Source organism: Hypanus sabinus, chromosome 11, assembly GCF_030144855.1.
Source record: "Hypanus sabinus isolate sHypSab1 chromosome 11, sHypSab1.hap1, whole genome shotgun sequence".
Classification (NCBI taxonomy): Eukaryota; Metazoa; Chordata; class Chondrichthyes; order Myliobatiformes; family Dasyatidae; genus Hypanus; species Hypanus sabinus.
In genome coordinates, this window is record NC_082716.1 from 64,298,408 (window position 1) to 64,326,101 (window position 27,694).

The window sequence follows — 27,694 nt, forward strand, 5'->3', positions numbered from 1 at the left end:
TCCTGCACCCATGCTGAATTCATCCACATCTTCCACTTTGCCTCCATCTCTCACCATGCCCTCAAATTTACCTGGTTCATTTCCAACACCTCCGTCCAAGGTGATAGGATCTTGATTAGTCAGGGTGTCAAAGTTTATGGGGAGAAGGCAGGAGAATGGGTTAAGTGGGATAAATTAGCCATGATGGAATTTCAGAGGAGACTCAATAGGCCAGATGGCCTAACTCTACTTCTATGTCTTACAGTTTTATCTCCACTTGGGAAATGCTTTTGACAAAGTCCCACTTAATATATTAGTGTGTACAATTAAAGCAATAGGATTGAGCTGATTTATTGACAAGGATAACAGACACAAAACAAACAGTAGAAATAATTAAGTACGGATTCAGGGCTTGAATCCCAGATATTCACAAATACATTCATGATTTAAACAAAGGAATTAATGTAGCCAAGTTTGCAGATGACACAAACCTAAGTGGAAATGTTAGTTGAGAAGTGGTTGCAGAAATATCTAAATGAGATGTGAACAAGTTCAGTGACTGTCAAATGTATGGAATATCCAGCATTAATTGGATAAATGCAAGGTCATTTTGGTGGTAAAAGTGGTAGGTTGTCTGAACTTTGATAACTTGGAAGAGGGAGAAATGCAATGAGACCTGGGTATACATGTACTGTACATGATATACTAAAAGTAAACATGCAGGTGCAGTGCATGGCTAGCCTTTATTTTGTGAGAATTTGAATATTTCCTCATTTAAGAAAGATGTTTTTGCAATGGAAGGAATGCAAAGGAGTGCATTATATTAAATCCTGAGATAGCCAGACCAATGCATGGAAAGAGATTGGACTAATGGGCTTATATTTGGTACAGTTCAGAAGAATGAGACTGCTCATGTTGCCAGGACTCAAGCACAAGTTATAGGAAGAAGCTGGATAGGTTAGGACGTTATAATCACTGGAACATAGGAGAATGAAGGACGATCTTGTAAAGTTGTATAAAATCATGAGAGTTATTCATAAGGCTAACACATAATCACTTTTCCAGTGAAAGGGAATCAAAAATTAGACAGCATGCAATTAAGATGAGATGGGAAAGGTTTAAAAGGGACCTTCTTCCATGTAGAGGGGGTGCACATATGGAATAAGCTGGAAGAAGAGGATGTGGCAATAACAAAATTTTTTAAAAATACTTGAACATGTACATAAATAAGAAAGGTTTAGGGCAGGTATTCCCAGCATGGGATCCACAGACCCCTCAATTAGTGGTAAGGGTCCATGGCAGAAAAAAGGTTGGGAACACCTGACTTAGATGGATATAGGCTAAAAATGAGCATGTGGGACTAGCTGAGACGGGCATTAGAGACTTGTCAGCATGGACAAGTTGGGCTGCAAGACCTGTTTCTGAGCTGTACTATTTCACAACCTCATTGTAAGAGATGAGACAGAATGGTTCAAGATTTCCAGATGGTGGTGAAGTCCAGAACTGGGGTTACCACCCAAGTGTAAATTTATCTGTGTTGTGTTCTTAATGTTTCAATAATATTTGAATAATCTTGTAAACATGTTGTTGACTGAGCATTCTTGTTTAATTAATTTTGGGTTATATGTAAAAATATGTTAATTGCACACATCATGCTACCATGTGATACATGCAAGCCTCCGTAAAAGTAAGACAAAGATAGACCTGCCTTTCAGACTCCTGTGTCCTTTTTTGAATTAATTTAATATTTTCAAGTTACAAACCATAACAATCTGGATTGAAATAAAGAGCAAGTTTTTCTTAAACCCAATAAGAATAATGTATTTGTGGAATTCTCTATCAGAGAAGGTAGTTGAGACAAAATTATTAATTATGTCCAGGGAGTTAAACATAAAACCAACAGCTAAATCATTAGGGAAAGAGCAGGAACAGGGTACTGAATTTGGATAATCAGCCATGAACATATTGAATGGTAGAACAGGCTCAAAGGGTCAAATGTTCTTTAGTTACATTTTCTACAATCTTATGTATTAGATGGAGTCGTCTGCAGATTTCCCAAAGATGTGCTGATAGATTAAATAACAACTGTTAATTACCCCTGTGTATAGGTTAATAAAAATAAATCAAAACAGAGCTTATGGGCATATGTGAAGAAGAATTAATTGCAAAAGAACAGAGCAATAAGCAGGAGAAAATGTACTAGATTTTTCCCCGGTAGCTGCCATAGGCACCTATGGAAAATGACCTCCTCCCATGTCATTTCAAGAACAAAAAGGTAAGAGAATATACAAGATTATAAGCACATTTCTATGATTATACAGTTCTTTCATCAGAATTTTGCAAATTAAACTAAACCAAATGCAAGAGTGGGTTAGTGGGCAAGAAATGAAACACATTGTACAATTTGCTTTCAGTCCTTAAACTGCCTTCTCAACTCTTCCCTGGTCAGTCTAAGATCTCTCTGAAACCCATGATACCCTTTTTAACAAATATTGATGCAGAACAATTTTTCTTTAAATTATCAGCTGGACCAGATCAATGTATATTATATTGATTGCCTCACATATCCACTATCTTCAGTCAGTGGATCTTCAGGCTTCTGTACCTCCTTCCTGATGGTGGTAGTAATGAAAAAAGGCATGCCCCAAGATGGTTAGGGTCAATGATGGATGCTACCTTCTTAAAGCACTGCCTTTGGAAGATATTCTCAATAGAGGGGAAGGCTGTGCACGTGGTGGAGCTGGGCTGAGACTACATTCCTCAAAAGCCTCTTTTAATCCTGCAAATCAGAGCCTGCATACCAGATGATGATGCAACCAGTCTTAAGGTAGTGTGAATGGTGGTGATGTCACCAGGAGTGGATCTGTCAGTGCAGGAGTTTAATATGTCTAACTATAGCCATGTTCCCCATGTGGAGCACACCCCATGCTCAGCCTCTTTATGGCTCCAGAATTTCTCTGGAAGTTGGGTTTTCTTCATTGGAATTAGTTATTAGATTATGGTTGGGTATTTTTTTGTCATCTAGTACATTTGCCATTTACAGTTGGACTAAATTGTTTTTAGGGTTGGTTATATATTCCAGTTGTTATTGAAGAATTTGAATGCAGATTTGTGGGAATTTATGTTATCTACTAATGCAAAGTTGACAGCAGCCTTCACATGATCCTTGAAGATGGTTTTCAAATTTAAGGCTAAAGGATCAAGAGGCCTGGCTCATTGTCTAAGTCGTTGAAAACCCCTACAGTGACAAGAAGCAAAGGAAATAAGTGTTCAGCACAATGCTTTACAGTGCATGCAAGCCAGGTACAATTCCCACTGCCGCCTGTAGGTTTCCTCCAGGTGCTCTGGTTTCACCCCATGGTCCAAATTGGTAATTGCAAATAGTCCCATGATTAGGCTAGAATGAAAAAAAAATGGTGATTGTGGAATGGCTCAAAGGGCTGAGAGGGCCTATTCCATTAGATGCTGGAGTAGAGTTGGGCCATTTGGCCCATCGAGTCTGCTCCATCATTTCATCCTGGCTGATCCATTTTTCCTCTCAGCCCCAATCTCCTGCTCTCTCCCCATATCCCTTCATGCCCTGACTAATCAAGAATCTATCAATCTCTACCTTAAATATACATAAAAAATTGGCCTCCACAGCTACCTGTGGCAAATAATTCCACTTATTCATTACTCTGGCTAAAGAAATTCCTCCTCATCCCTAAGGATGAGGGGTGTCATCTATAAGGACACCCCTCTATTCGGAGGCTGTGTCCTCTGGTCAGACTCTTCCTTTATAGGAAACATTCTCTCCACATCCACTCTACCAAGACCTTTCACCATTCAATAGGTTTCAATGAGGTTACCCCTCATTTTTCTGAATTCCAGTGAATACAGGCCCAGAGCCATCCAACACTCTTCATGTGACAAGTCATTCAATCCTGGAATCATTTTCCTGAACCTCCTTTGAACCCTCTCCAGTTTCAGCATAACCACACCGTATCTCAATAGATAACCAGAAGGAGTCAGTTCACTAAATGAACACAGAATTATCTAAATTAAGGTAACTAACTGCAACTCAGCTATTCCTTTATCTTTTTTTCTGGTCCACCCAGATCATATATTCCAGTTGGTCCCGCACCCTTCTACACCCCCTCCCCCAAGCTAGCCCCAGTCCCAGCTCCTCGATACCCAGTTTCTTTCCCTTCTCCAACCAAGTTCCATCTCCCACACACACTTCACAGGGACTGCTCAACATTATAACCTGGTGGTTGGCGTTAACAGTACTACAGCGATCCAGATTCAATTCCACTGCTGTCTGGAAGGAGTTTGTACATTCTCACTGTGACCACATGAATTTCCTCTGGGAGCTCCACAAAGACTTACGGGTTAGTAGGTTAGTTGGTCACGAGTGTAATTGGACAGCACGGGCTGTATCTCTAAATAAAAATTGTCTAACTGACTGAATTGTGAAATAGGAAGTTCGAAAATACAGAAAATATCAGACCATTTTCATCATTGAGGATATGGCGTCTCCAGCAGATGTAGTTGATCATCTCCTCTGACTGTTTCTCGGATTTATTCCTCTATTTTAAAATTAGTTCAAAAAGATGGGAATATTCAAGAGGTTGATTTAGGCGGCGTATAAAATGTTGATGAATGCTTAATTTGTTTCCATACCCAAATGTCTGACTAGCTGGGCATTTCGGGATTTTCTGTCGTTCCGTCAAGCGTTGTGGAGATTCCGGCAGATTCAGTAGGTACGGGACGGCATCAGGTGTGATCCAGCATCGCAGGCCCACAACCAAAACCAGTTGTTCCGCTTCAGAAATTACCGCCTCCATTTATACTTACCACAGACGTATCTAACAAGACGCCCACTTCAACTTCTCGAATTTGACTATGCGAAGTATTAACGTTTAAAATAAAGCTGCCTTCTCCTCAGAAAATCAAAGGTTTCAGTTAGATAACGCATTACGGGAACAAGAATCCTTCCAGAGGTTCTCCCACCATGGAAACGGAAAGGACTACAATTCCCAACATGCCCTTCGCAGCATGCGCGGGGCTGACACTTCGCATCACCTCCCACTTATTTATCGAACGTCACCGTTGGTAACATGGCGGAGCAGCGAGCGGAGGAGCTGCACCAGGAGGACACTGCCTCAAATAGAAGTTTAAGTAAGAGAATCGAAAACTTGATTGTTCAATTTTATATCTGGGCCTCAGCTTCTTTAGAAGAGAATAGTAGACCACAATTTTTCTTTTACCACGTTTGCATCTGTACATTGTTGTGATGGAGTTAGTTTGAGGGCCTGACCGCAGAGCTCCGTCTTAGGGCCTGATCCTGGTAACGGAGCTGACTGACAGGCTCTCCGGGAGATACGCACCAGAATTCAAACAGGGTGTGAGTCAGTAGGCATGTGGGAATCAGCAAATGTTCCTTATGATTATGTTTCCACAATTAAAATATTTATACTTTTTATAGGACAGTCAGATATTTAATAATTTAACACGTTTTAAAACAAATAATCTGTTCTTGTTACTGACTTCTCGTATCACTACGTATGAAATACTTTGGGGTGAATTTTGACGAGGTTGCAATTGTAGGACGCGCGCGATCAATTGTGTTAAAAGTTTCTGAAACAACATAGAGCAGGGCGCATCAGGAGCGACTGATGTGAAGTGTCCTATTTACGAACATTTGATTTTATTCCCACCTCCCAAGTCCTGTATTTTTTCTCTTTGTGCTTCACAACATCTTCAGATGACGTTAATATCCTATACAGGACATCTGCTTTCTTTTGGTGGATTGCTTACTTTTTATCATTATATTTGTTTTATTGCTGTAAATCTATTTGCTTTTAGTTGTCATGGAGACTTGAAAATACTTCTAAGCTTCCGTATAGTTTGTTTGATTTTATATCTGGGTCTCAACTTTTTTTATGGGAACGGTAGCTCGCAATTTTTCTTTCACAATGTCCGCAGTGTCGTGTTGTGATGGAATTAGTTTGAGTGCCAGACATATGGATGGATGAAGATGCTTAAATCCCACGATTACAATAGAAGTCAGAAATGTGGGACACAACTAAAAATATACAAATTTAAACTAAATTACATTGATACTATTATGTGTTTTAATCGACAAAATGGGTTAACATAATACAGTAAAAACCGTGAAGAATTTTCTTTGGATTTGTTTTACTACTTGCTGCTTTTCCCCCTGCTTTTGTTATGCATGATCATGGTGAATTGATTTAGCATTCAGACATTTTACAAGTTAATGACAAGTGAACATTTTCCCTGCTGGATTTATTTGCCAGTTTTTAACATCTTAGACAATTGTGTTAACTGAAATTGGGGGCAATATTTGAAGCTGCATTACCATGAAGTGATTTGTTGAGAATTGTAGGTGGTTGGAACTACTAAAAACAGAATAGATAACACAGACAGAAGGAAATTAAACTGAATGGGTGGAAGAAGAAATCATTGTACAAACAGGTTTGGGTGAAGGATGAGTGGGAGGAGAGAAGTAAGGAGAACACCATGTTGTTTGTAACTTTTAGGACCATAACACAGTAGCTTTTCCATGACTGTTGCCCCAGATCAATATTTCAGTTAAAGATAACTATTGTAGAATGTTTGGAACCCAACAAGAGATAATATATTTTAAGATTTGTGTTTCAGTATTAATATTTCAAAAATACTTTAATTGATCAATTTTATGATGTATTTAAGTATAAAATTTTAAGAATGCAATTTCTTTCAGGAGTATACAATTTTGAATTATCTGATAATCAGAATTCAGCAAGACGAAGATCACAAGAAATATAATCCAGTGGCTCACTAAAGTTAAATGTAGATAAATTATTCTGATGATTTTGAAGAATAAATGGTCTTGAGCCTGATCCTGAAAGGAAAGGAGAGGAAAATGGAAGTGAATAAGGATGGAAGAGAATTGGTATTAAGATTTCCAAGAATAACAGATGTTTTTCTTCTATGAAGTTGTTGAGAAGGAGCTTGAGAGCACATGGATCACCAGAGCCTGAGTGATGAATTATTTGGGGGGAGGAGCGGGAAAGAATCTGTGTTTCCAAGAACGAAGGTGTAGAGCTGTTGGGTACGTTAGTGTGAATGAAAATTTCAGATTTAACAATTACAACACATCAGTATGTTTCTGACTTAAAAACAAAACCCTGAATTATTATTTTGGGTGTGTCTAGAGAGGGAATTTGGAGTTTGGAAAACCTGCAGGAAATAACTGTACCTGTAGGGTTTGAACCTGCTGTAGTTATAATGTTTGGATTAGTTTGAAATTTGATTTAAGAGTAGGGGATGAAGCATTTCACAAAATGTACTAGTTTGAAGACATTTTGTTTCACATAGCTAATCATCATATCACTAGTTAACTGTTAACTACTTAATCATCAGTGATTTTTTTTCTTGAAAAAGTTCAGTTTGCTTTTCAAATATTTCAGCTTTCAGTTTTGGGAATGACTCAGTTCAGGATGATGGAGGTGTTGCAGCTAATTTGCACTCTGATATGGAATCATCTGAACCAAACTTCAGTACTGCAACCACCGCTGATGCGCATGAAAACTTGTCTGAACCAATGGATCCAACCACAACAACTGGAGCAGCAGGTATGGCTAGAGGGAAGAAAACAAAGCATCTCTTTAAAAATAGCTCAGTCAATTCTGTTAAAATGGAGGTGTCATGGTAGAGTAGCAGTTATCACGATCCTATTACAGTTCGGGCTGTTGGAGTTCCGAGTTCAATTCTGACATCTTCTGTAAGGAGTCTGTACATCTACCCTGTGGAACGTGTTGGTTTTCTCCGGGTGCTCCGGTTAACTTCCACAGTCCATGATGTACTGCTTAGTAGGTTAATTAGTCATTGTAAATGGTCCCATGACCAGGCTAGGTTTAAATCGAGGGTTGCTGCTTGGTGTGGCTTGAAGGCCCGAAAGGGCCTATTCCATGCTGTGTCTCAATAAATAATGAAAATGAAACCATCCTGGCCTAATCCTGGTCATTTCCTACACCACCTTCTTTTCACACTCTCCACCCCTCCTTAAGACAGTTCCTTTGTCATTACTTTCGCCTTTTCTTTCTCTGCCTCCTTTACTGATCACAATTGACAATGAAAGCGTAAGATTTGTTTCTCCGTTATAAAACGGGCTTGCACACATCAAATTTCAAAGTACATCTATCATCAAAGTACGTACACTATGCACAGCCTTGGAATTCAACTCCTTTCAAGCAGCCACAAAACAGAGAAACTCAATAGAATCCATTTTTTAAAAAGAAGACAATCACACACGCAGAGTGCAAAAAAAAGGAACAATACACACATGGAACTAAAGTTCATGAAAGTGAGTACACAGCACAAAAGCCAGTCATCATTGCAGGTGGTCCAGGAGCCCATTAGTTGCAGGCCACAGCCTCAGTTCAACACAGAGGTGAGTAAATCTCACTGTTGCAGCGAGCTAAACCCTGGCGATCCCTCTCCTCTGGCCCTGAGGCACTGATCTTTTCAATCTGTCCTGGCACTTAAATCAACCAAACATTGACTCATTCCTTGCTCTCAGACCTAGGCCCTACTGCATATTAGTTAAACACTGCATTATATATATTGACTAATTTACCAAGTAACATATTAATATAATGTTATCTGGAAAAAACTGTTTTACTTCAATAGTATTTTCAGAATACTAAAATACCTTATTTTTTTTCCTCCCCAGAAAGACACATCTCCATCCAACAGTCTCTGGCAGACTTAAAGAATCTTATAGATATTGAAGGCGGTGAGTTTGAGGTTAAGTGTTTCAAATACTGCAGAGGATATGCATTTTCTTTATTTTTTGCAATGCGGTTGAAATTCACATTGGTAAATTTAATTTGTGAGGTTGCTATTCAATTTATTTTTGTAATTAGTGTGCTTAACAAAAGTCTAAACAAGTTCTAATCTAGCACATCCTTTACCATTATGATAATGTGTTGCCTTTAGCATTGTACTTTGGAAACCTTGTAGATCAGATTTTTAAAGATCAGCTTTATTTGTCACATACATTGAAGTGCATCATTTGTGTCAGTGACCAACACAGCCTGAGGATGTGATGGAGGCCACCCGCAAGTTTCACCATGTTTCCAGGGCTGACATAAGGGTTAGTAAAGGTTACTGACCCTTACTAGCACATACATCTTCTGGGATTTGGTGGGGGGTGGGGGGGGAACGCTGGAGCATCCATGGTGACGAGGCAAATGAACAAATTTCTTGCATCCAGCAGCGGAAATTGAACCTCGGTCACTGGCACTGTACAGCATTACGAAAAGCTCTATGCTGCTGTGCCACCCGTGTGTCCTCCAATAGGTTATCAAAAGTTCTTAAAGTTGCCTACTTTCTTAAAAGTTATTTATGTTTGTTCACTAGTTGGTGCTGCAGCATTTATCTGTGTCTCCATTGTAGGTCGGTATCTAAACTAAAAAGGGGAAAGTGAAGAGCAGTATCTGTGCTTTGTTGTCTGCCTTAGCATGAAGGTTTGTTTAAATTAGATTCCTGAATGTTAGCAGTAATGGTTCCTTTTGAAATAATTGAAATCTGTCTGGTGTGGATACACCCAAAACAGGGAAATTCCTAAGATTTTGATCTACTCATGATGAAACGAAAATAGAAATGTGTTTAAGTGGTATTTAGAAAGGGATTTGGAGGTGACTGTGTTCTTACCTATCAATTTACACAAACTTTTAAGAGAAAAGGTCCGTAAAGTTTGTGAAAACACACACAAAATGCTGGTGGAACACAGCAGGCCAGGCAGCATCTATAAGGAGAAGCACTATCGACATTTCGGCCCGAGACCCTTCATCAGGACTAACTGAAAGGAAACAGTTTGTGTGCTTTGGTGAATTCTGATTGCATCTTTTAGACCATGGTCACAACTGCCAAGGTGCATGGGAATGCCACACAAGGAAATTTCTTCTCCTAAGTCACACATCATCCTGACTTACTGTAGAAATATACATTCCATTATTATTATTGCACTAAATTTCCAGAACATTCTGCTCAAAAGCATACTGTGAGCACCATTGTCACAGGGATTTTTTTCTGCTTAAGTGGGCTGCTTACTACTACCTCTAAAAGGCATTAAATGCCACTGTCAACAAAAGTTGAAAATAATCAAACAGTGTATTTGCATATGTGCGAAGAAATTGGAATTAACCAGTAAGAAATGCAATCACAAAATTCATAACTTGTACATCTTAAGGGTTGCAATGAGAACTTTCCTGTATCCAGTATTGCAAGGCAAGAATATTTCAGTGTTTGAACACTCAAATCAGCAGTAGTAAAAAGGTTGTGATTAATGCACACTTTAACGTTAGAGTCCAAATGTTTATTACTTTTCAGGAACTGCTGTTGTGATTTGTACTGATTGAAAACAATTGGAAATTTGGCACTAACATCAAATTTCATTCATACAGTCTCTATTTCCCACTTTTACTGTTATATACTTAGGGTGGTGGTGAATATCGGTAGCTTGGGTTGAGGGTTTTGATGTTGCTGAGCTTACCAATGAATTTGGAGACATTTTATCACCAGTCGAAGTCATATCCTCAGTTGCTGTTTGTCTCCTGAGTGGCTACCCCTTCAGTTGACCTTTCAGTTCTATTGGCTTGTGTTTCTTTGGCCCTCATAGATGGCGTCTATCTCAATATCAGGACCAAGGCAAGCGAATGGGGGCCAATATAAACACGAATATTCACAGAGAAACACCAACAGCTGTGAACTGAGGAGGTCACCTTAACTGGTGATGAAACGTCTCTAAGCTAATTGCCAATCTTGATTAAACACCACAACATCAAACTCTTCAGCCCATCAAACTGTTGTATATTGTTGAATAGTAAGAGTTGACAACATGTTTTATCAGCTGGCAAGAAGACCTGTCCTTTGTGTCCAGAAGAAAAGTTTAAACCCAACTATAGTCACAAGCTACGAAGGCATTTGCAACATCTACACTGGAAAGTTTCGATAGAATTTGAAGGTAACTCTTTCTGTCCCTATATCCATGAGTCAAGGCAAATGAATCATCCATTAGTTTGAATGGGCAAGCAGTTAATTACTTAAATTATTTTAATTATTTAATTATGCCAACAGCTGTCTTTTTATAAAAAATGTCTTAATGGAATTTTCAATAATAATAATGTTATACCCAACATTGTTCTTTCTGCTTATTTTAACATTGATGTACATATTTTAGGAACACTTGCAGATATTTTTTGAACTATTAAAATATGCTTAATTTCTGAATCAGTTATTTACTCCATTTATCTGTGTTTCAATATTAGTTACATCTTGATAGCTTAGATTATTTTAAAAATTGAATCACAGCTGATTGATCTTATTTTTATGATCTAGCTTTATTTCATAAAGTTAAATAAGTGACTTAAAGGGCAATGCATATAATTTGAAAAGGCTGAACAATTTGAAATGAGTAATTTTTAAGTTAATATCTTTAAAAAACTTAATATAACCGATTTCAAAATTCACTTATGGTTTAGGTTGACTGAAAGTTTGATGGAGCTTGGTTTAAACTCTGTGTTCAATGTTCAGTTTGCATAAATGCAGGTTCTGTTTACTGAAGTTGTTTCTAATGTGCTGCTTTTCAGGATTAGCTTCAATTTCTGTGAGCTCACCCTCATGATAAAAGTCGTGCATGATGTTTTTCACCATGAGAACCTAACTTCCAGTGACAAAATAATAGCATTTACCATAATTACCAAAAACTTAATCATAGATTTAAAAGCAATTGAAATAAAAGCAGAAAATTATGGAAATTATTCAACATGCCTTATCGCTTGATTTTTTTTCTCTCTCTCTCTATCACATTCAGTAGCTGCACATTTTTTGCTTTTGTATTTCTTGCATAAGCAATACTAATACTTATATCAGGCTGCTGTTCATAGGCTGCAGCTCAGCATTTAACACCATCATTCCTGCAGCTCTGATCAAAAAGCTCCAAAACCTGGGCCTCTGTACCTCCCTCTGAAACTGGATCCTCAACTTCCTCACCAGAAGACCACAGTCTGTGCAGATCAGAAATAACAACCCTACCTTGCTAATAATCAACATTGGTGCATATCAAAGATACATGTGTAGCCCACTGTTCTACTCTCTCTACATCCATGACTGCATGGGTAAGCATAGCACAAATGCCATCTATAAATTTGCTGACAGTACAACTCGTGGCAGAAATTCAGTTGGTGTCAAGAAGGCATACAGGAGCAAGATAGGTCAGCCTTTTGAGTGGTGTCGCAGAAACAACCTAGCATTCAGCATCAGTAAGGCCAGAGAGTTGATTGTAGTCTTCAGAAAGTCTTAGATGAGGGCAAACAAACCAGTCCTCATTGAGGGATCAGTAGTGGAAAGTTTGAGCAATTTCAAGTTCCTGCGTGTCAGCATCTCTGAGGATCTATCCTGGGCCAGGCGTATCAATGCAAACACACACAAAGAAGGCACAACAGTGGCTGTATTTCATTGGGAGTTTGAGGGGATTTGGTATGTCACCAAAGGCACTGGCAAATTTCTACAGATGTACCAGGGAGAACCTTTTTTTTTTTAAATATTTTTTTATTAGTTTTTCAAAACATTTTACAAATTAAAAACCCCAAATCCCAATGAGGAACATTAAAACAGTGCAAAATTAAGCATACAATAGCAATATGCTACAAAGGAAGAGAATTTAGCAAAAAAAAAAGCACCTGAATTAAAGACAAGTAAGCTTAGTGTCCTCCCCAAGCCCCACAACACAAGAAAAAAACAACAGCAACTCCAGATCAACCACAACACAATATAGAGGGTATAAGTCAGGACAGCCAAACTCCCAGACTGTGAATACACTCAGCAACAGAGGGTAATAATGCCTTCTACCAGAAAAAAAAAGGAGCTGAAAGCAAGGGACCGAAAAGAAAAAAAAACCCTAGTCAAGAGGAAGGTTATGAAAGTACTCGATAAAAGGTCCCCAGACCTTATGGAACTTTAGATCCGAATTGAAAACTGAATAATGAATTTTTTTCGAGGTCCAAACAGGCCATGATGTCGTTAAGCCATTGAGCATGAGTGGGCGGAGCAACATCTCTCCATCTGAGGAGGATCAAGCGTCTAGCCAGGAGAGAGGCAAAGGATAATATTCGGCATAAATCTGTCTCGCCCCAAAAACCAAACAGAGCAATTAAGGGGTTTGGTTCTAGGTGCTGATTCAGAATACACGATAACGTAGTGAAGACATCTTTCCAGAATTTCTCCAAGCTAGGACAGAACCAGTACATATGGATGAGAGAGGCCATGCCCCTCTTGCATTTATCACAGAGCGGACTAACGCTAGGGTAGAATCGAGATAGTTTAGATTTAGACAAATGGGCTCTATGAACAATCTTAAACTGTAAAAGGCAGTGGCGAGCACAAAGAGAGGTTGAGTTAACCGATTTGAGAACTGAATCCCAGCTCTCCTCAGATAAGGAGATATTTAAATCCTGCTCCCAGGCCATTTTGATTTTATCCATGGGGACCCGTCGTAAGGCTGCTGGTTTATCTCGGATGATTGATATTAAGCCTTTACCTAGTGGATTCATGTAAAGAAATAGGTCCATAGCATTTCTCACAGGCATTTCAGGAAAGTTAGGAATTAAAGGAGCAATAAAGTGTCGGATTTGGAGGGATCTGAAAAAATGAGCATTGGGCAGATTGAACTTAACAGAGAGCTGCTGAAAAGAAGCGAAGTGATTATCAATGAAAAGATCTTCAAAATGTCCAATGCCCTTCCTATACCAAACCTGGAATGCTGAATCTTATGTAGTAGGTAAAAAAAGGTGATTATGAGCAATAGGGCTGGAAACAGAAAACCCCTGGAAACCATAGCATTTCCTGATCTGAGCCCATATATGCAAAGTGTGTCTAACAAGAGGATTAGCTATTGATCTGGGCAGACTACTAGGGAGTGCAGAGCCAAGAAGTGCAGAGATAGATAATTCTTTAGTGGAGCTCAGCTCCATCGCCACCCAGTTAGGGCATTCGGGTTGGCCATGGAAGAAAGACCAGAAGGTAGCACAACGTATATTAGCTGCCCAATAATATAAACGAAAGTTAGGTAAAGCCATGCCACACTCTTTTTTAGATTTTTGGAGATGGATTTTATTAATTCTAGAGCGCTTATTCTGCCACAGATATGACAAAATGATAGAGTCTAAGGAATCAAAAAAAGATTTAGGAATAAAAATTGGGATAGATTGAAATAGGTATAAAAATTTGGGGAGAACATACATTTTAACAACATTAATACGACCTACCAAAGACATAGATAGAGGTGACCATTGTACCAGACTCTGTTTTATAGCATATGAAAGATTGGCAAAGTTTTCACAAAAGAAATCTTTAAACTTCCTTGTGATTGTAATTCCAAGATAAGTAAAATGATTATGGACTACTTTAAAAGGGAGATCACGAAATGTTAGTTCTTGTGCTTCTTTATTAATTGGGAGAAGTTCACTCTTATGTAAATTAAATTTATAGCCAGAGATCTGGCTAAACTGGTCAAGAAGTGAAAACATTAGAGGTAAGGATGTAGACCGATTTGAGAGAAAGAGTAATAAGTCATCAGCATAGAGAGAAACTTTATGCTCAACACCCCCTCTCCAAATCCCAGTCAATTCAGGGCAGTTTCAAAATGCTATCGCCAGAGGTTCCATAGCGAAAGGGACTTAAAGGGCATCCCTGACGGGTGCCACGTTTGAGGTTAAATAACTGGGATTTCTGAAAATTAGTCAAAACAGTAGGATACAGATACAGCGATTTGATCCAAGAGATAAAACTTTGATCCAAGTCAAATTTTTCTAAAACTGCAAAAAGGTAGTTCCACTCTATACGATCAAATGCTTTCTCCGCATCGAGGGAAATAACACATTCAGGAATCCCTGTTGGAGGTGATTATAAAATGTTAAATAGACGCCGAATGTTAAAAAAAGGGAAATGGTTTTTAATAAAGCCTGTTTGGTCATCAGAGATAATGGAGGGAATGACGGTTTCTAATCTATGAGCCAAAACTTTAGCTAAGATCTTTACATCAACATTGAGCAGAGAGCACTATACGAGGAGCACTCTGTTGGGTCTTTGCCCTTTTTTAAAAGAAGAATAATAGATGCCTCACTGAAAGAGGGTGGCAATTTGCCGTAATTAAACGAGTCAGATAATACTGAAAGTAACTGAGGAGAAGGAAGAGAAGAGAATGATTTATAAAATTCTACAGGGAACCCATCAGGTCCAGGAGATTTCCCTGAGGACAGTGCAGAAATTGCAGTAGATATTTCTTCTAATGACATAGGCGCATTGAGTTTGGCTTTGAAATCAGATGAAAGTGAGGGGATATTCAGATTCTGTAAAAATTGATCAACAGAGATATTGTCATTCAGAGATTCAGAGGAATAAAGCCGAGAATAAAAATTTTTAATTGCGTCATTAATTTCTAAATGATCCGATGTAAAATCTCCATTCTCCTTCCGGATCTTTGTAATATGTTGTTTGGCTTTGGAACGCCTCAGCTGATTGGCTAGGAATTTACCAGACTTATCCCCATGAATGTAAAAGCGACTCTTGCTTTTGAGAAGTTGGCGTTCGACAGGTTGAGTGGACAGAAGGTTAAATTTAGTTTGGAGTTCAACATGCTTCTTGTATAATTCAGGGTTCTTAGTTTGGGCATATATTTGATCCAATTCTTTAATCTGGTAAATGAGGTCTAATCAATCTGCATGGGATCTTCTGTTGAGATTTGCTGTGTAAGAGATTATTTGCCCCCTCAGATAAGCTTTCATGGCATCCCAGACAATCTGGGATGGCACTTCAGGTGATGTATTAGTGTTAAAATAAAAGGTTATCTGATCCTTAATAAATTTTTAAAAATCATCATTCGATAGTAAAGTTGAATCAAACCGCCAGTGTTTATTCCTCTGAGGGAGACCAGGCAAATTCAGAGAGAGAGCAATTGGGGCATGGTCAGAAATCAGTATACTCTGATAGTCACAAGAGTGGGCAAATGGAATAAGTTGGTTATCGAGTAAGAAATAATCAATTCTAGTGAAGGTATGGTGAACATATGAAAAAAAAGAATAATCTCTCTCCGTAGGATGGAGGAAACGCCATATATCAGAGATACCATAATTAGAGAGAAACGATTGGAAAGCTAAGGCAGATTTATTAGGTGGTCTAGTAACAGAGGACGATCGATCCAAATTGGGATCTAACCAACAATTAAAGACACCACCCAGTATAAGAGAGTATGAGTTTAAGTCTGGTAGTGAGGAAAAAAAAGTTCAAAAAAATTAACATCATCAAAGTTGGGGGCATACAGGTTTGCTAGTGCAACTTTAGTGTTATATAGTTTACCAGAAACAATAATAAAATGGCCATTTATATAAGTTATTTTATTATGTTCAAAAGGAATATTTGAGTTAATAAGAATGGAGACTCCCCTAGCTTTAGCGGTAAAGGATGAATGAAAATGCTGACCCGCCCACTTTGACAAAAGCCGGGAGTTATCAGAGCAACGAATATGAGTTTCTTGAGGGAAAGCAATGTCAGCTTTGAGTTGTTTGATATGTGAGAATACCTTTCTCCTTTTAACAGGGTGATTCAATCCCTTTACATTCCAGCTCACGAATTTAAGTGCACTAGCCATTATTGATTACTAATGCATAAAAGGCAGAAGGCATATAAAAAGTCAAGCAGTACAATAGCAGTCTGGGAGCAGAGATGTAAACATAGATTCGTAAAATCAACACATATACATGTCCTGAGCAATAAAGAGATATAATATATACAGTGAGTGATGTTGGAACGAGAAAATCCACCCCACCCACACAACCCAAAACTAGACGGCTACCAAAACAAGTAGCTAGCTCTACCAAAAAAATTAACCCAAATACAACTTCCAGATCTGTGTGATTAACAGCAGTTCCGTATAAATACTATAATAAATAGTAACTAGTTTATGCACTAAAAAACATAACTACAGACTAGAACACCTTCTGCAGGAATATAAAACTTAATACAGAGAAAATCGGAAGAGGACCAAAACTAACCTGCCAGCGAAAAAATTATAGAAGAATAAAGTAAGAGAAAGGAAAAAAAAGGGATTAAAAAAAGGGAGAGGAAGGGGAAAATTATAAATTCAAGATGAGTATTTATCAACCATTTACAAAGAAGAGAGAAAAAAATTCAGAAATTAGAAAAAAGGGGTGAAGAAAAGAAAAAAGTATAATAAAATAAATAAATATAAAAAGAAGGAAAAATAGATCAGCAATTAAACTGTGAACCACCAAACAGGAGGCCTTCACTGAAGACTACAAACCTCCAAAACAAGTTAAAGTCAGTTGTAGAACTCTGTAGATAAAGTTGTACAACAATAAAAGATAGATTTCACACACACCAAATCCAGGGAGAGATTGTCAACAGCCCTTAAAGTTTCGATGAATAACGTCTGAATGATTCAAATAAAGTCTGAGTCCAGAAAAAGTAATTTTACTACGAGAAGTACTTATCCACCATTTTAGGAGGTCTGATCGGGTTCCGAAGATGGCTGGATAGCCGGAAGACTTGCCACAAATGCTTCAGCTTCCTTGGCTGACTTAAACCATTTGTATTTCCCAGTGTTAAGTTTGATTCGTAGATCAGCAGGGGAACAAAGCGAAGGTTTAAAACCACTATCAAAAAGCACTTTCATTGCGCCTTTAAACTCAGCGCGCATCTTTAAGGTCTGGGGTGCAAAATCTTCCACAAAGCGAATGGTTGTATCCTGGAAAATAAAAGAACCTCTGCGACGTGCCTCTACGATCAGACGGTGTTTTACCTGGTATTGATGGAAGCACAAGATTACTGGTCGCGGGCAGTTGCCCAGAATTCCGGTGGGAACATGGACCTGGTGTGCCCGTTTGAGCTCAGGCGGGTTCGGGAGCAAATCTTTCCCGAATATCTCACAGAGAAACTCGGCGAAAAACTTCACTGTTGATCCGTGTTCGGTGGCCTCTGGCAGTCCAAGAATTCTAAGATTGCAGCGTCTGCTGCGATTTTCGAGATCCACCATTTTGAAAAGGAGATTGTTACACTTTTCCTCCAAGCTGGAACAGAGTCTCCAAGTATCGAACACGACTTTCTAAATCTTCAGAAGTCGAATCGATGCGAGATAAGTGTTGGGCATGTTTGCCCACCTTGTCGTTGATCTGATCAAGTTTGTCTTCCAACTGTTTGAAAGCGGTTTTAAATTCCTTTAAAATTTCGTCTCGGAGCTGACTGAGCGCAGCCAGGGTCTCGTCTGAGAGAGCCGTAGCTTCCTTTCTCCCGGATTTAGAGCTCTTGCTAGACATTGTAAGTTAGAGGTGTTCACAGGCAAGTAAGAGGTACCGAAAAAGTTCCCGACTTTTTAAAAAATTGAGACATTTAGTGCAAAGATAGCGACAGTAACGGAACAAAAGTTCGGAGCAGCTAAGCAATCGCCATCTTACCGGAAGTCCCGAGAGCCTTCTAACTGGCTGCATCACCATTTGGTATGGGAAGGGGGTGCAATTCAAAATAAGCTGCAGAAAGTTGTGCTCAGCCAGCTCCATAATGGGCATTAGCCTTCCCAATATCCAGGACATCTTCAAAGAACAGTACCTCAAAAAGTAACATCCATTATTAAGGACATGCCCTCTTCTCATTGCTACCATCAAGGAGGAGGTACAGGAGTCTGAAGACTCCTCAACATTTCAGGAGCAGCTTCTTCCCCTCTGCCATCAGATTTCTGAATGGACATTGAATCCATGAACACTACCTCTACTTATTTTCTCTTTTTGCACTATTTAATTTATAATTTTAATATATGTTTACTGTAATTTACTGTTTTTATTATATATTGCTATATTCTATTGCTGCGTAACAACAAATTTCACAACATATATTGGTAATATTAAATCTGATTCTGGTGATTTTCTGGATGTAATGACCCTTACAAAGCTGGTTCATTTGTTCGATTTGCTGAAGCATTGGAATGGTTTTATGCTTCTATGCAGGTTTCCCCATTTCGCAAATGCTATCCACTCCCTTTGGATTCTTTTTGCTGTTAATTCTTCAACACAATTTCGATATTGCAATATTGTCTGCATCTCTAAACAGACAGAGAAAGCACAATATAAACTTTTTTAGGATAATGATTTTATATATTTTTTTATCTTTAAGCTCATCAAAGTTAAGCTGTTTAATGTGCATGCATGAAAAAGTAAATATGGACATTATGAAAACATATTTTGTATAGTCAGATCCTGCAAGATTTTAACCAATTTGAGTCTCAATGCTGCAGTAAATCTTTCTTTTCTTAACCAGAAGGAATCCATCCAAGATACCCAATACTTTCTGCTGACTATTTGGTATCAGACAGTGGTCAGCTATTCAGTTTTGCTACCTGCATACTTTGTAACTTGCTTCTCATAATAAATAAGTTGATCCCTCTCGCATCGCAGAGATTTTAGAATGTTTCAGTGGGAATAAATTAATGCGTGCGATCTTTTGTATGCATTAAATTTCTAACTTTGCATTAAGTAGACAGGATTTGTGTAGATTGTGTATTGCATTGAGACGAATAAATTTTTCTGAAAACTTGACATGGCTCAAGTCAGTTGTGGATCCATTCTTCACATGTCAAATCCTAGTATTTAAATAGATGGATCTTTTCAATTGATCATTTGTAAGATTTAAAGCACTTGGTGAAAGTGTAGTTATAAAGCAGTCTCCTCACACTCCCACAACCACTCTCATCTCCATCAACCAACTCCCCTCAAAATCAATTTGCTTTGTTAAAAAAATTTAAGGAATGTGTTTCATAATTAAGTCAAGAAAGTAGTTAACTTAGTTTGAATATGGCCAATATTTTGCCACCTGTTCATTGTACATTTTCTTCTTACTAATCTTGCTGAATTCACTTTCCAACAGGTTATAGAATGTGTATCTGTCATTTAGCCTGTCGAAGAATGAAAACCAATCTCAATGGAGAACAGGTAACAGGAATATGAAGTTTGATGATGCAATGTATCCTGATGCCCTCTAATGTTCTTGACTACTCATTATTACCTTAAAAATAGAAATCCTAGATAAAAATGAGTCATCAATGTTATTTCACCCTTTACTTTCCCATTTTTCTGCATTGTTTGATATTCCTGGAAAATGTGATGCTTTGTGTTCGGATCTCCTGATATAATTGTGACCCTCAGGTTCGGCCGGCAGCGTTAGTCTAGAGCAGGGGTCGGCAACGTTTACCACTGAAAGAGCCATGTGGACCCATTTCCCACAGAAAAGAAAACACTGGGAGCCACAAAACCCGTCTGACATTTAAAATGAAATAACACTGCATACAACGGCTTTTTTTGCCTTTATGCTATGTATAAACAAACTATAATGTGTTGCATTTATGAAATTGATGAACTCCTGCAGAGAAAACGAAATTACATTTCTGCATGCAACAAAAACATTTTGAACTCAAAAAAAAAGACGTTGGGTTGAAGGTTACTCCATAGTTAGCCTACCTTGGATCGAAGAATTAAAAGAAAATGCGCACTGGCGGGTGTCAGGCATTGGCAGTTGTGATGTATATTAATAGCGATAAAAAACACGTTGTAGCGGTGTGCTACACGCAGCGCTAAAATAACAACATTGCAGTCAAAGATAACTTTATCCGAACTAAACAGCCTTGCTTTAAAGCCTCCCTCAACCCGCCCCCCCGTGGGCGCGGATGCTCCAAAAGACACGTACTCACAAACCCCTGTAGGCTATCTCCCTTAGCCGGAACAGTGGCTAATTGTGAGCCGGTTCGGATGTGCCAGGAAATGGGGTCGCCACAAAGTTTTATTTAGATTGTACAAGATCACCATAATCTTCAAATTTTGAATTACATTTCAAAAACTAACAAACCACGGGGAGCCGCAGCACAGAGATCAAAAAGTCGCATGTGGCTCCGGAGCCGCAGGTTGCCGACCCCTGGTCTAGAGGAAGACAGTTTCTGGCCCCACCAAACTTGTGCAATCTCATTTGTCTGGATGTTCTGTGATATTTTCCCCTGTTACAAATCAGTAGCACACAATATCAGACAGTGCACCATACGCAATTGAGCTTTCTCATTCTTAATTTGACTATAGGGTTAGTAAAGAAAACTAAAAGAAAAAGACCTATTTTAATGAAACAGTCTAATGTGCACATTGGAGCTCATAGTTTTCCATCTATTCATTCCCTATTGATTTCCTCGGAGTGTCATCGACTCCCGGACCCTCACTTCAAGTCCACTCCATCCTGCGGTCTACCAAATCTCTCCTTTCGCATTTTCTCTCTTCGTCTCTTGCTGACAAAGACCGTGAATACCTCCTGTCAGGCACGCAAGAAAGAAACAACACTCCTCTCATTGGATGGTACACATTCCAAAGCCCCCATTATCTCTAATCATAACTCAAACACTGTTGCTACAGTGAAACCATTACATTACAGCGAAACCTTACCCAGGGTATTACACTCATTCCCCCTGCCAAATTTAGTCACACCCTCATGACTCTGAGTTAATTCGCCAACCCTTCCTGCAAAGCACAAAGTCCAACCCAAGTGTCAAAGGCAGTGACAGAGCACCCCAAGGCAATAGGTGCCACACTTCTGTTCCCCCGGTGCTACATAGGCCAGCCTATCCGGTGGTCTCCTGATTCTTAGTTTGACTATAGGGTTAGTAAAGAAAACAAAAAGAAAAGGGGCCCATTTTAATATAAGAGTCTAATGTGCACATTGTAGCTCATGGTTTTTTTATCCATTCATTCCCTATCGATTTCCACCGAGTGTCATTGACTCCCAGACCCTCACTGCAAGTCCACTCTGTCCTGCGATCTACCAGCTCTTTCCTTTTGCATCCTCTCTCTTCTCTAGCTGACAAAAGACAGCGAATACCCCCTCTCAGACACATAAGACATAAACGATTCCCTTGTTGGATGGTGCACATTCCAAATCCCCCGTAATCTCTAATCATAACTCGAACACTGCTGCTACAGTGAAACCATTACATTAGCAATGAAACCTTTCCCAGGGCGCTACATAATGTTTTGAACATCTCTTTAATGATCATCTAGTAGAATAATGAAACATATAATTTTTGGTGCTCCTGCACCAATCCTATACTTATTCTCAGGAATAAGCTCTACAGGTAGAATCTTTCACTTGGCCTTTTACCATTGGTATAAATATCCAAGATCAGAAAATCATCATGAAAAACTGATATAGTGGGAAAGTCGTGTCAAACGGTGGTGACGCAGCTCTCAATGACAGGTCTTCTGATTAAGTGTATAATTCTCTTTCCAGGTTCCAGTGCGGATTGGAGCACACTACCATTGTATTGTCTGTTCCGCTACTATTGCACGAAGAACAGACATGATCAGTCATATAACACGACATTTGAACAAAGGAGATACAGAAGCCAGCTTCACCGGAGGTGTGTGTAATAGGTTTGAGTCGTTAGAAATGTAGAGAATTTGACTGTACTTTTTTTTTCCAATAACATATAATTAAAGCTAAATAGCAGCTGATACCCCAGTAGCCATTTCAAATTGACTGAAGCTCACCAGTCTTGGTCAACAGAGATGGCATGAATTCTGACTAGGCCCAGAATTCCGACTAAACTTTGCTGTAGAGTGGCTCCTGCAGAAAAATGTGTCCACACCAACATTCTTTGAAAACAACATATGCGACAATCAAAGTAAAATGTGGATGCTGGAATTCTGAAATTAAAACAGAAAATGCTGGAAACATTCAGCAAGACAGGCAGCAGTTATGTTAATATTTCATGTTGAAGATCTTTTGAAGAACAGAAAGGGAGAGGAAACTTTTTTTTTTCTAGTTAGGGTGTCTTAAAATAATTGAAGAAAGTACTCCAGCTGCGGCAGTGGTCAGCATTCCATTAAGGCTCAGTCTGTCCAGTAGACACAATGTGCACCGATTTGTCTCTGCCCAAGTTGGAGAGTTTATTAGGGAAGTATAAAGGGAGCTTTATTCTGAATGTAACCCATATTTTTGTGTGAGCATTTGAAAAAATAGTGTAGAGGAGGTTTAGGTCACTATCTAACCCCTGTAATTCCTATCCTGGGGATTTTCAGTAAAACAGTGCAGAAAGAGCTGAACTCTTGAATCAACTTAATGTTATCAATGCTCTGTGAATAATAAGTCAGTGTAGAGGGGTCATGCTGATGGATTTCATTAGGTGTGAATCTTAATTTTTTGGCATTCAAAATCAGGTTTATTATCACTGATATACTGTATATAATGAAATCTGTTTTTTTATGGTAGCAGTACAGAGCAAGACTTAAATAGACTATAAATTACAATATCATGTATATACCTAAAATATGGTCTCTGGGTATATACACACTCAATGGCTACTTCATTAGGTATGGTAGTGGAACTTGGAGAGGTCTTCTGCTGCTGGAGCTCATTCACTTCAAGGTTTGATGTTCTGCGTGTTCACAGATGCTCTTCTGCACACCACCATTGTAACATCTGGATATTTGAGTTACTGTTGCCCTCCTGTCAGCTGAAACCAATCTGGCCATTCTTCTCTGACGTCTCTCATTAACAAGGTGCTTTCACCCACTGAACCATCACTGACTGGATTTTTTTAGTTTCTTGCCCCATTCTCTGTAAACACTAGAGGCTGTTATGCATGAAAATCCCAGGAGATCAGTAGTTTCTGAATTAGTCAAACCACCACGTCTGGCATTGACAATCATTCCATGGTCAAAGTCACTTCGATTTTTTTCTCCATTCTCTAATGTTCCATCTGAACAACAACTGAACCTCTTGACCATGCCTACTTATGCATTGAGTTGCTGCCACATGATTGGTTGATTAGATATTATCAGTTAATTGGGGTTGCCACTTATTTGAGGTGACCTTTAAAGACCAAAAGCTAATAGAAAGAATTGCCCAGATTTTGTTCATTTAGTTGGGACACTATGCAAATTGGGGAAGGAGACTTGCTGAACAACTCTCATCAGTTGCACATGCCTGTATGGCCTTTAGATGCTACACTGTTAGATGAATGGTTCTTAAATAGCGTCAGTTGCGTGCACTTGTGTTCAAAAAACAGTGATGGTTGGCAATAACAAGCAGTAAGACAAATAAAACTGTTTTGCTCACTATGTTTTCAAGCATTTAGACTTGGAGATACCAGAAATGGCCAGGAGTGAAAAGAAGTTGGGAACAATGAAGAATTTTAACATATCAGCAATAATCTTGAATGTTACAATGAAAATGAAGGTTTGGAGGATGCAACAGCTTTCATTGTATGAAGGCAGTCCATTATCTGCACTATGTATCTGTGCTGATTTTGTGCATTGCCTACAGTGGATGATTCTTGTGTCAATAGCTATTAGGAATGAATGCACAGTTTTATAGTACTGCTACTTAATTGGGCCAAAATATATTGGTCCGTATGTGTTCCTTTTAACCTGTGTGTGTGTGTGTGTGTGTGTGTGTTATGTACAGTATGTAATATATTTTTTTTTTACCTCCTCCCTCCTTTCCATCAGGGTCTTTTTTCAGCCACAGCACAGTAATGCCCACATTGTCATGCCTGCCAATCTCTAACTGAGCTATAAGATCATCTACCTTATTCTGCATACTGCGTGCATTCAAGTATAACACCAGCCCCCTAGTTTTTTATCACACTTTTCAATTTTTCCTCTTATGTTACTCTTCAACATCCTATCATCTGCCTGTCCTTCCTCACAGTCTCACTACACACAGTACTTGTATACCAACTGCTCCATCCTCAGCCCTATCATTCAGGTTCCCACCCCATTGCCAGATGAATTGAAGCTCTCCCCAACAGCTTCAGCAAGGATATTGGTGCCTCTTGAGTTCAGGTGTATTATTTATTGTTTATTCAGAATTACTGTATGGAACTGGCCCTTCTGGCCCAACAAACCATCATGCCTACAAATCCACCTGTTTAACCATAGTCTAGCCACAGGACAATTTACAATGACCAATTAACCTACTAAACAGCAAGTCTTTGGACTGTGGGTAAAAACCAGGGCACCTGGAAGAAATCTACGCACTCATGAGAAGAATATACAAACCTTCTTTCAGAGGACACCGGAATTGAACTCCCAGCTCTGACGCCCTGAGCAGCAATAGTGTCACTCTGACTGCTACACTGCTGTGGTGCCCCGTCCTCTTTGTACAGGTCAAACCTTCCCCAGAAGAGATTACAATGATCCAGAAATCTGAAACCCTGCTCCCTGTACCAGTTCCTCAGCCACACATTCACCTGCCAAATCGTTCTATTTTTCCCCTCATTGGTGCGTGGCACTTGCAGCAATCCAGAGATTACTACCCTTTTCAGCTTTCCACCTAACTCTCATCGCTCTTCCTGCCTCTGTCATCGATACCACCATGTACATGAGAGAAAAACTGGATCAGCCATGATGAAATGGCGGAGCAGACTCGATGGGCCAAATGGCCTAATTCTGCTCCTATGTCATATGGTTTTATAACTTATGCTATTCACCCTCCTCCTTTAGAATGCTGTGGACCTGATCTGAGACACGACTGGTCCTGGGAAGCAACATACCATCCTGGTCTTTCTTTCACATTCAGAGAGACTCCTGTCTGTTCCTCAAACTATGGAATCCTCTACCACTACTGCACTCCTCACTTCACTTCTTCTTGTCCTACTGGGCTCTGCCCTTATGCTGACATGTTACTGAATGATTCATCCACATCGTTGTTACCCCTCCCTCTTCAGCTTGAGGCTTCATGAGGCATTGGTCGGGTGATATTTGGGGTATGGTGAGCAGGTTTCTCATATCTAAGAAAGGATGTGGTTGCAAGGGCCCAGAGGACATTCACAAGAATGATCCCAGTGATGAAAGGGTTAATGTATGAGGAGTGTTTGATGACTCTAGGCCAGTACTTGCTGGAGCTTAGAAAAATGAGGGGGATTCTCATTGAAACCTATTGAATATTACTAAATAGAGTGGATATGGAGAGGATGTTTCCAGTAGTGGGAGACTAGAACTAGAAATCACAGCCTCAGAATAACAGGACATCCTTTTAAAACAGAGATGAGGAGGGATTCCTTTCGCCAGATGCTGGTGAATCTATTGAATTCATTGCCACAGACAGCTGTGGAGGCCAAATCATTGGATATATTTAAAGTGGAGGTGGATAGGTTCTTGATTAGTAAAGGTGTCATAGGTTACAGGGAGAAAACAGGACAAGTGATTGAATGGTGGGGCAGACTTGATGGGCCAAATTGCTTAATTCTGCTCCTATGTTTTATTGGTGGGGTGGGAGTGAATAGGACAGAGAGTATCTTGGATAGAGTGAGGCCAGCATGGCTAAGGGAATGAGGTGTTGCGGACAGCTCAGCGCATCTGTAGATGTGAACTTCCCACTATTTAGGACATATACAAAGACAGCTGTGTAAAAAGGGCCCGAAGGATCATTGGGGACCTAAGTCACCCCAACCACAAACTGTTCCAGCTGCTACCATCCGGGAAAAAAAAAGCATAAAAGCCAGGTCCAACAGGCTTCAGAACAGTTTCTTCCACCAGGCCATCAGACTGATTAATTCATGCTGACACAACTGTATTTCTATGTTATATTGACTATCCTTTGTATATACTATTTATTACAAATTACTATAAATTGAACATTGCATATTTAGTCAGAGCCGGAATGTAAAGGTTTTGCTCCTCATGTATGTGAAAGATCTAAGTAATAAAGTCAATTCAATTCAATTCAAACACCTCTGGAAGAGAATCTGAGCAAAAAACGTATTGCTTCAGGATAGAGGAAAGAATACTTGCTTTGTTAACACTGGACTTGCATCATGGTAAAGCTCATCTGCAGTATTTTAATAAAATAGTGTATATTGAAATGAGGTGCAGTTTGAGATGAATGAATTTCACTCTAAACTAGCATAGTTGCTTATGTCTACAGCTTTGCTTGGGTTCTATTCAAAAACACTGAATTGCAAAGTTAAAACAGTAAGTGTGACAGTGGTGCAAGGTTCAAAACAGACTGAGTAACGCTTTAGATATGGTAACTTGATATGCAAAAAACAATCAAGTTCTTGGAAGTTCAAGGACACAAAAATGATTATTACCCTTAAAAGGAAATGTGAAAAATTTGAGCTCCTTAAGTAAACAGGGACTGCCAAAATCACAAACAAGAAAATCTGCAGATGCTGGAAATCGAGCAACACATACATCTATGGAAAGAAGTACAGTCAACATTTTGGGCTGAAACTCATCAGCAGGACTGGAGAAAAAAAGCTGAGGAGTAGATTTTAAAGGTGGGGGGAGGGGGAGAGAGAAACACGAAATGATAGGTAAAGCCTGAAGGGGGAGGGATGAAGTAAAGAGCTGGGAAGTTGATTGGTGAAAGAGCAGAAGGCCATGGAAGAAAGAATAAAGGAAGGAGGAGCACTAAGGGGAAATGGTGCAAGAGATAAGGTGAGAGATGGAAAAGGGGATGGGAAATGGTGAAAGGGGGTTTGGGGGGGGGCATTACTGGATGTTTGAGAAATAAATGTTCATGCCATCAGGCTGGAGGCTACCCAGATGGAATACAAGGTGTTATTCCTCAAACCCAAGTGTGGCCTCATCATGACAGTGGAGGAGGCCATGGATGGACA

At 39.2% G+C, this 27,694-nt stretch overlaps 2 protein-coding genes across 4 annotated transcripts in view; one reads left to right on the forward strand and one right to left on the reverse strand.

Moving 5' to 3' along the window:
• The window catches only part of swt1 (SWT1 RNA endoribonuclease homolog), a 172,082-nt gene extending 167,104 nt beyond the window's left edge, over positions 1-4,978 (reverse strand). For all 3 annotated transcript variants that reach the window (XM_059984507.1, XM_059984508.1, XM_059984509.1), the window contains exon 1: positions 4,816-4,978. The gene's annotated coding sequence lies outside the window, so the exon portion shown is untranslated. The remainder of the gene's footprint in view (positions 1-4,815) is intronic.
• Positions 4,979-5,074: 96 nt separating this feature from the next.
• The window catches only part of trmt1l (tRNA methyltransferase 1-like), a 77,397-nt gene continuing 54,777 nt past the window's right edge, over positions 5,075-27,694 (forward strand). The window contains exons 1-6 of the mRNA XM_059984519.1: positions 5,075-5,139; positions 7,437-7,601; positions 8,702-8,764; positions 10,883-10,996; positions 19,963-20,027; positions 22,357-22,486. Coding sequence (XP_059840502.1) covers positions 5,079-5,139; positions 7,437-7,601; positions 8,702-8,764; positions 10,883-10,996; positions 19,963-20,027; positions 22,357-22,486 — 598 coding nt within the window. The 5' untranslated portion in view covers positions 5,075-5,078. The remainder of the gene's footprint in view (positions 5,140-7,436; positions 7,602-8,701; positions 8,765-10,882; positions 10,997-19,962; positions 20,028-22,356; positions 22,487-27,694) is intronic.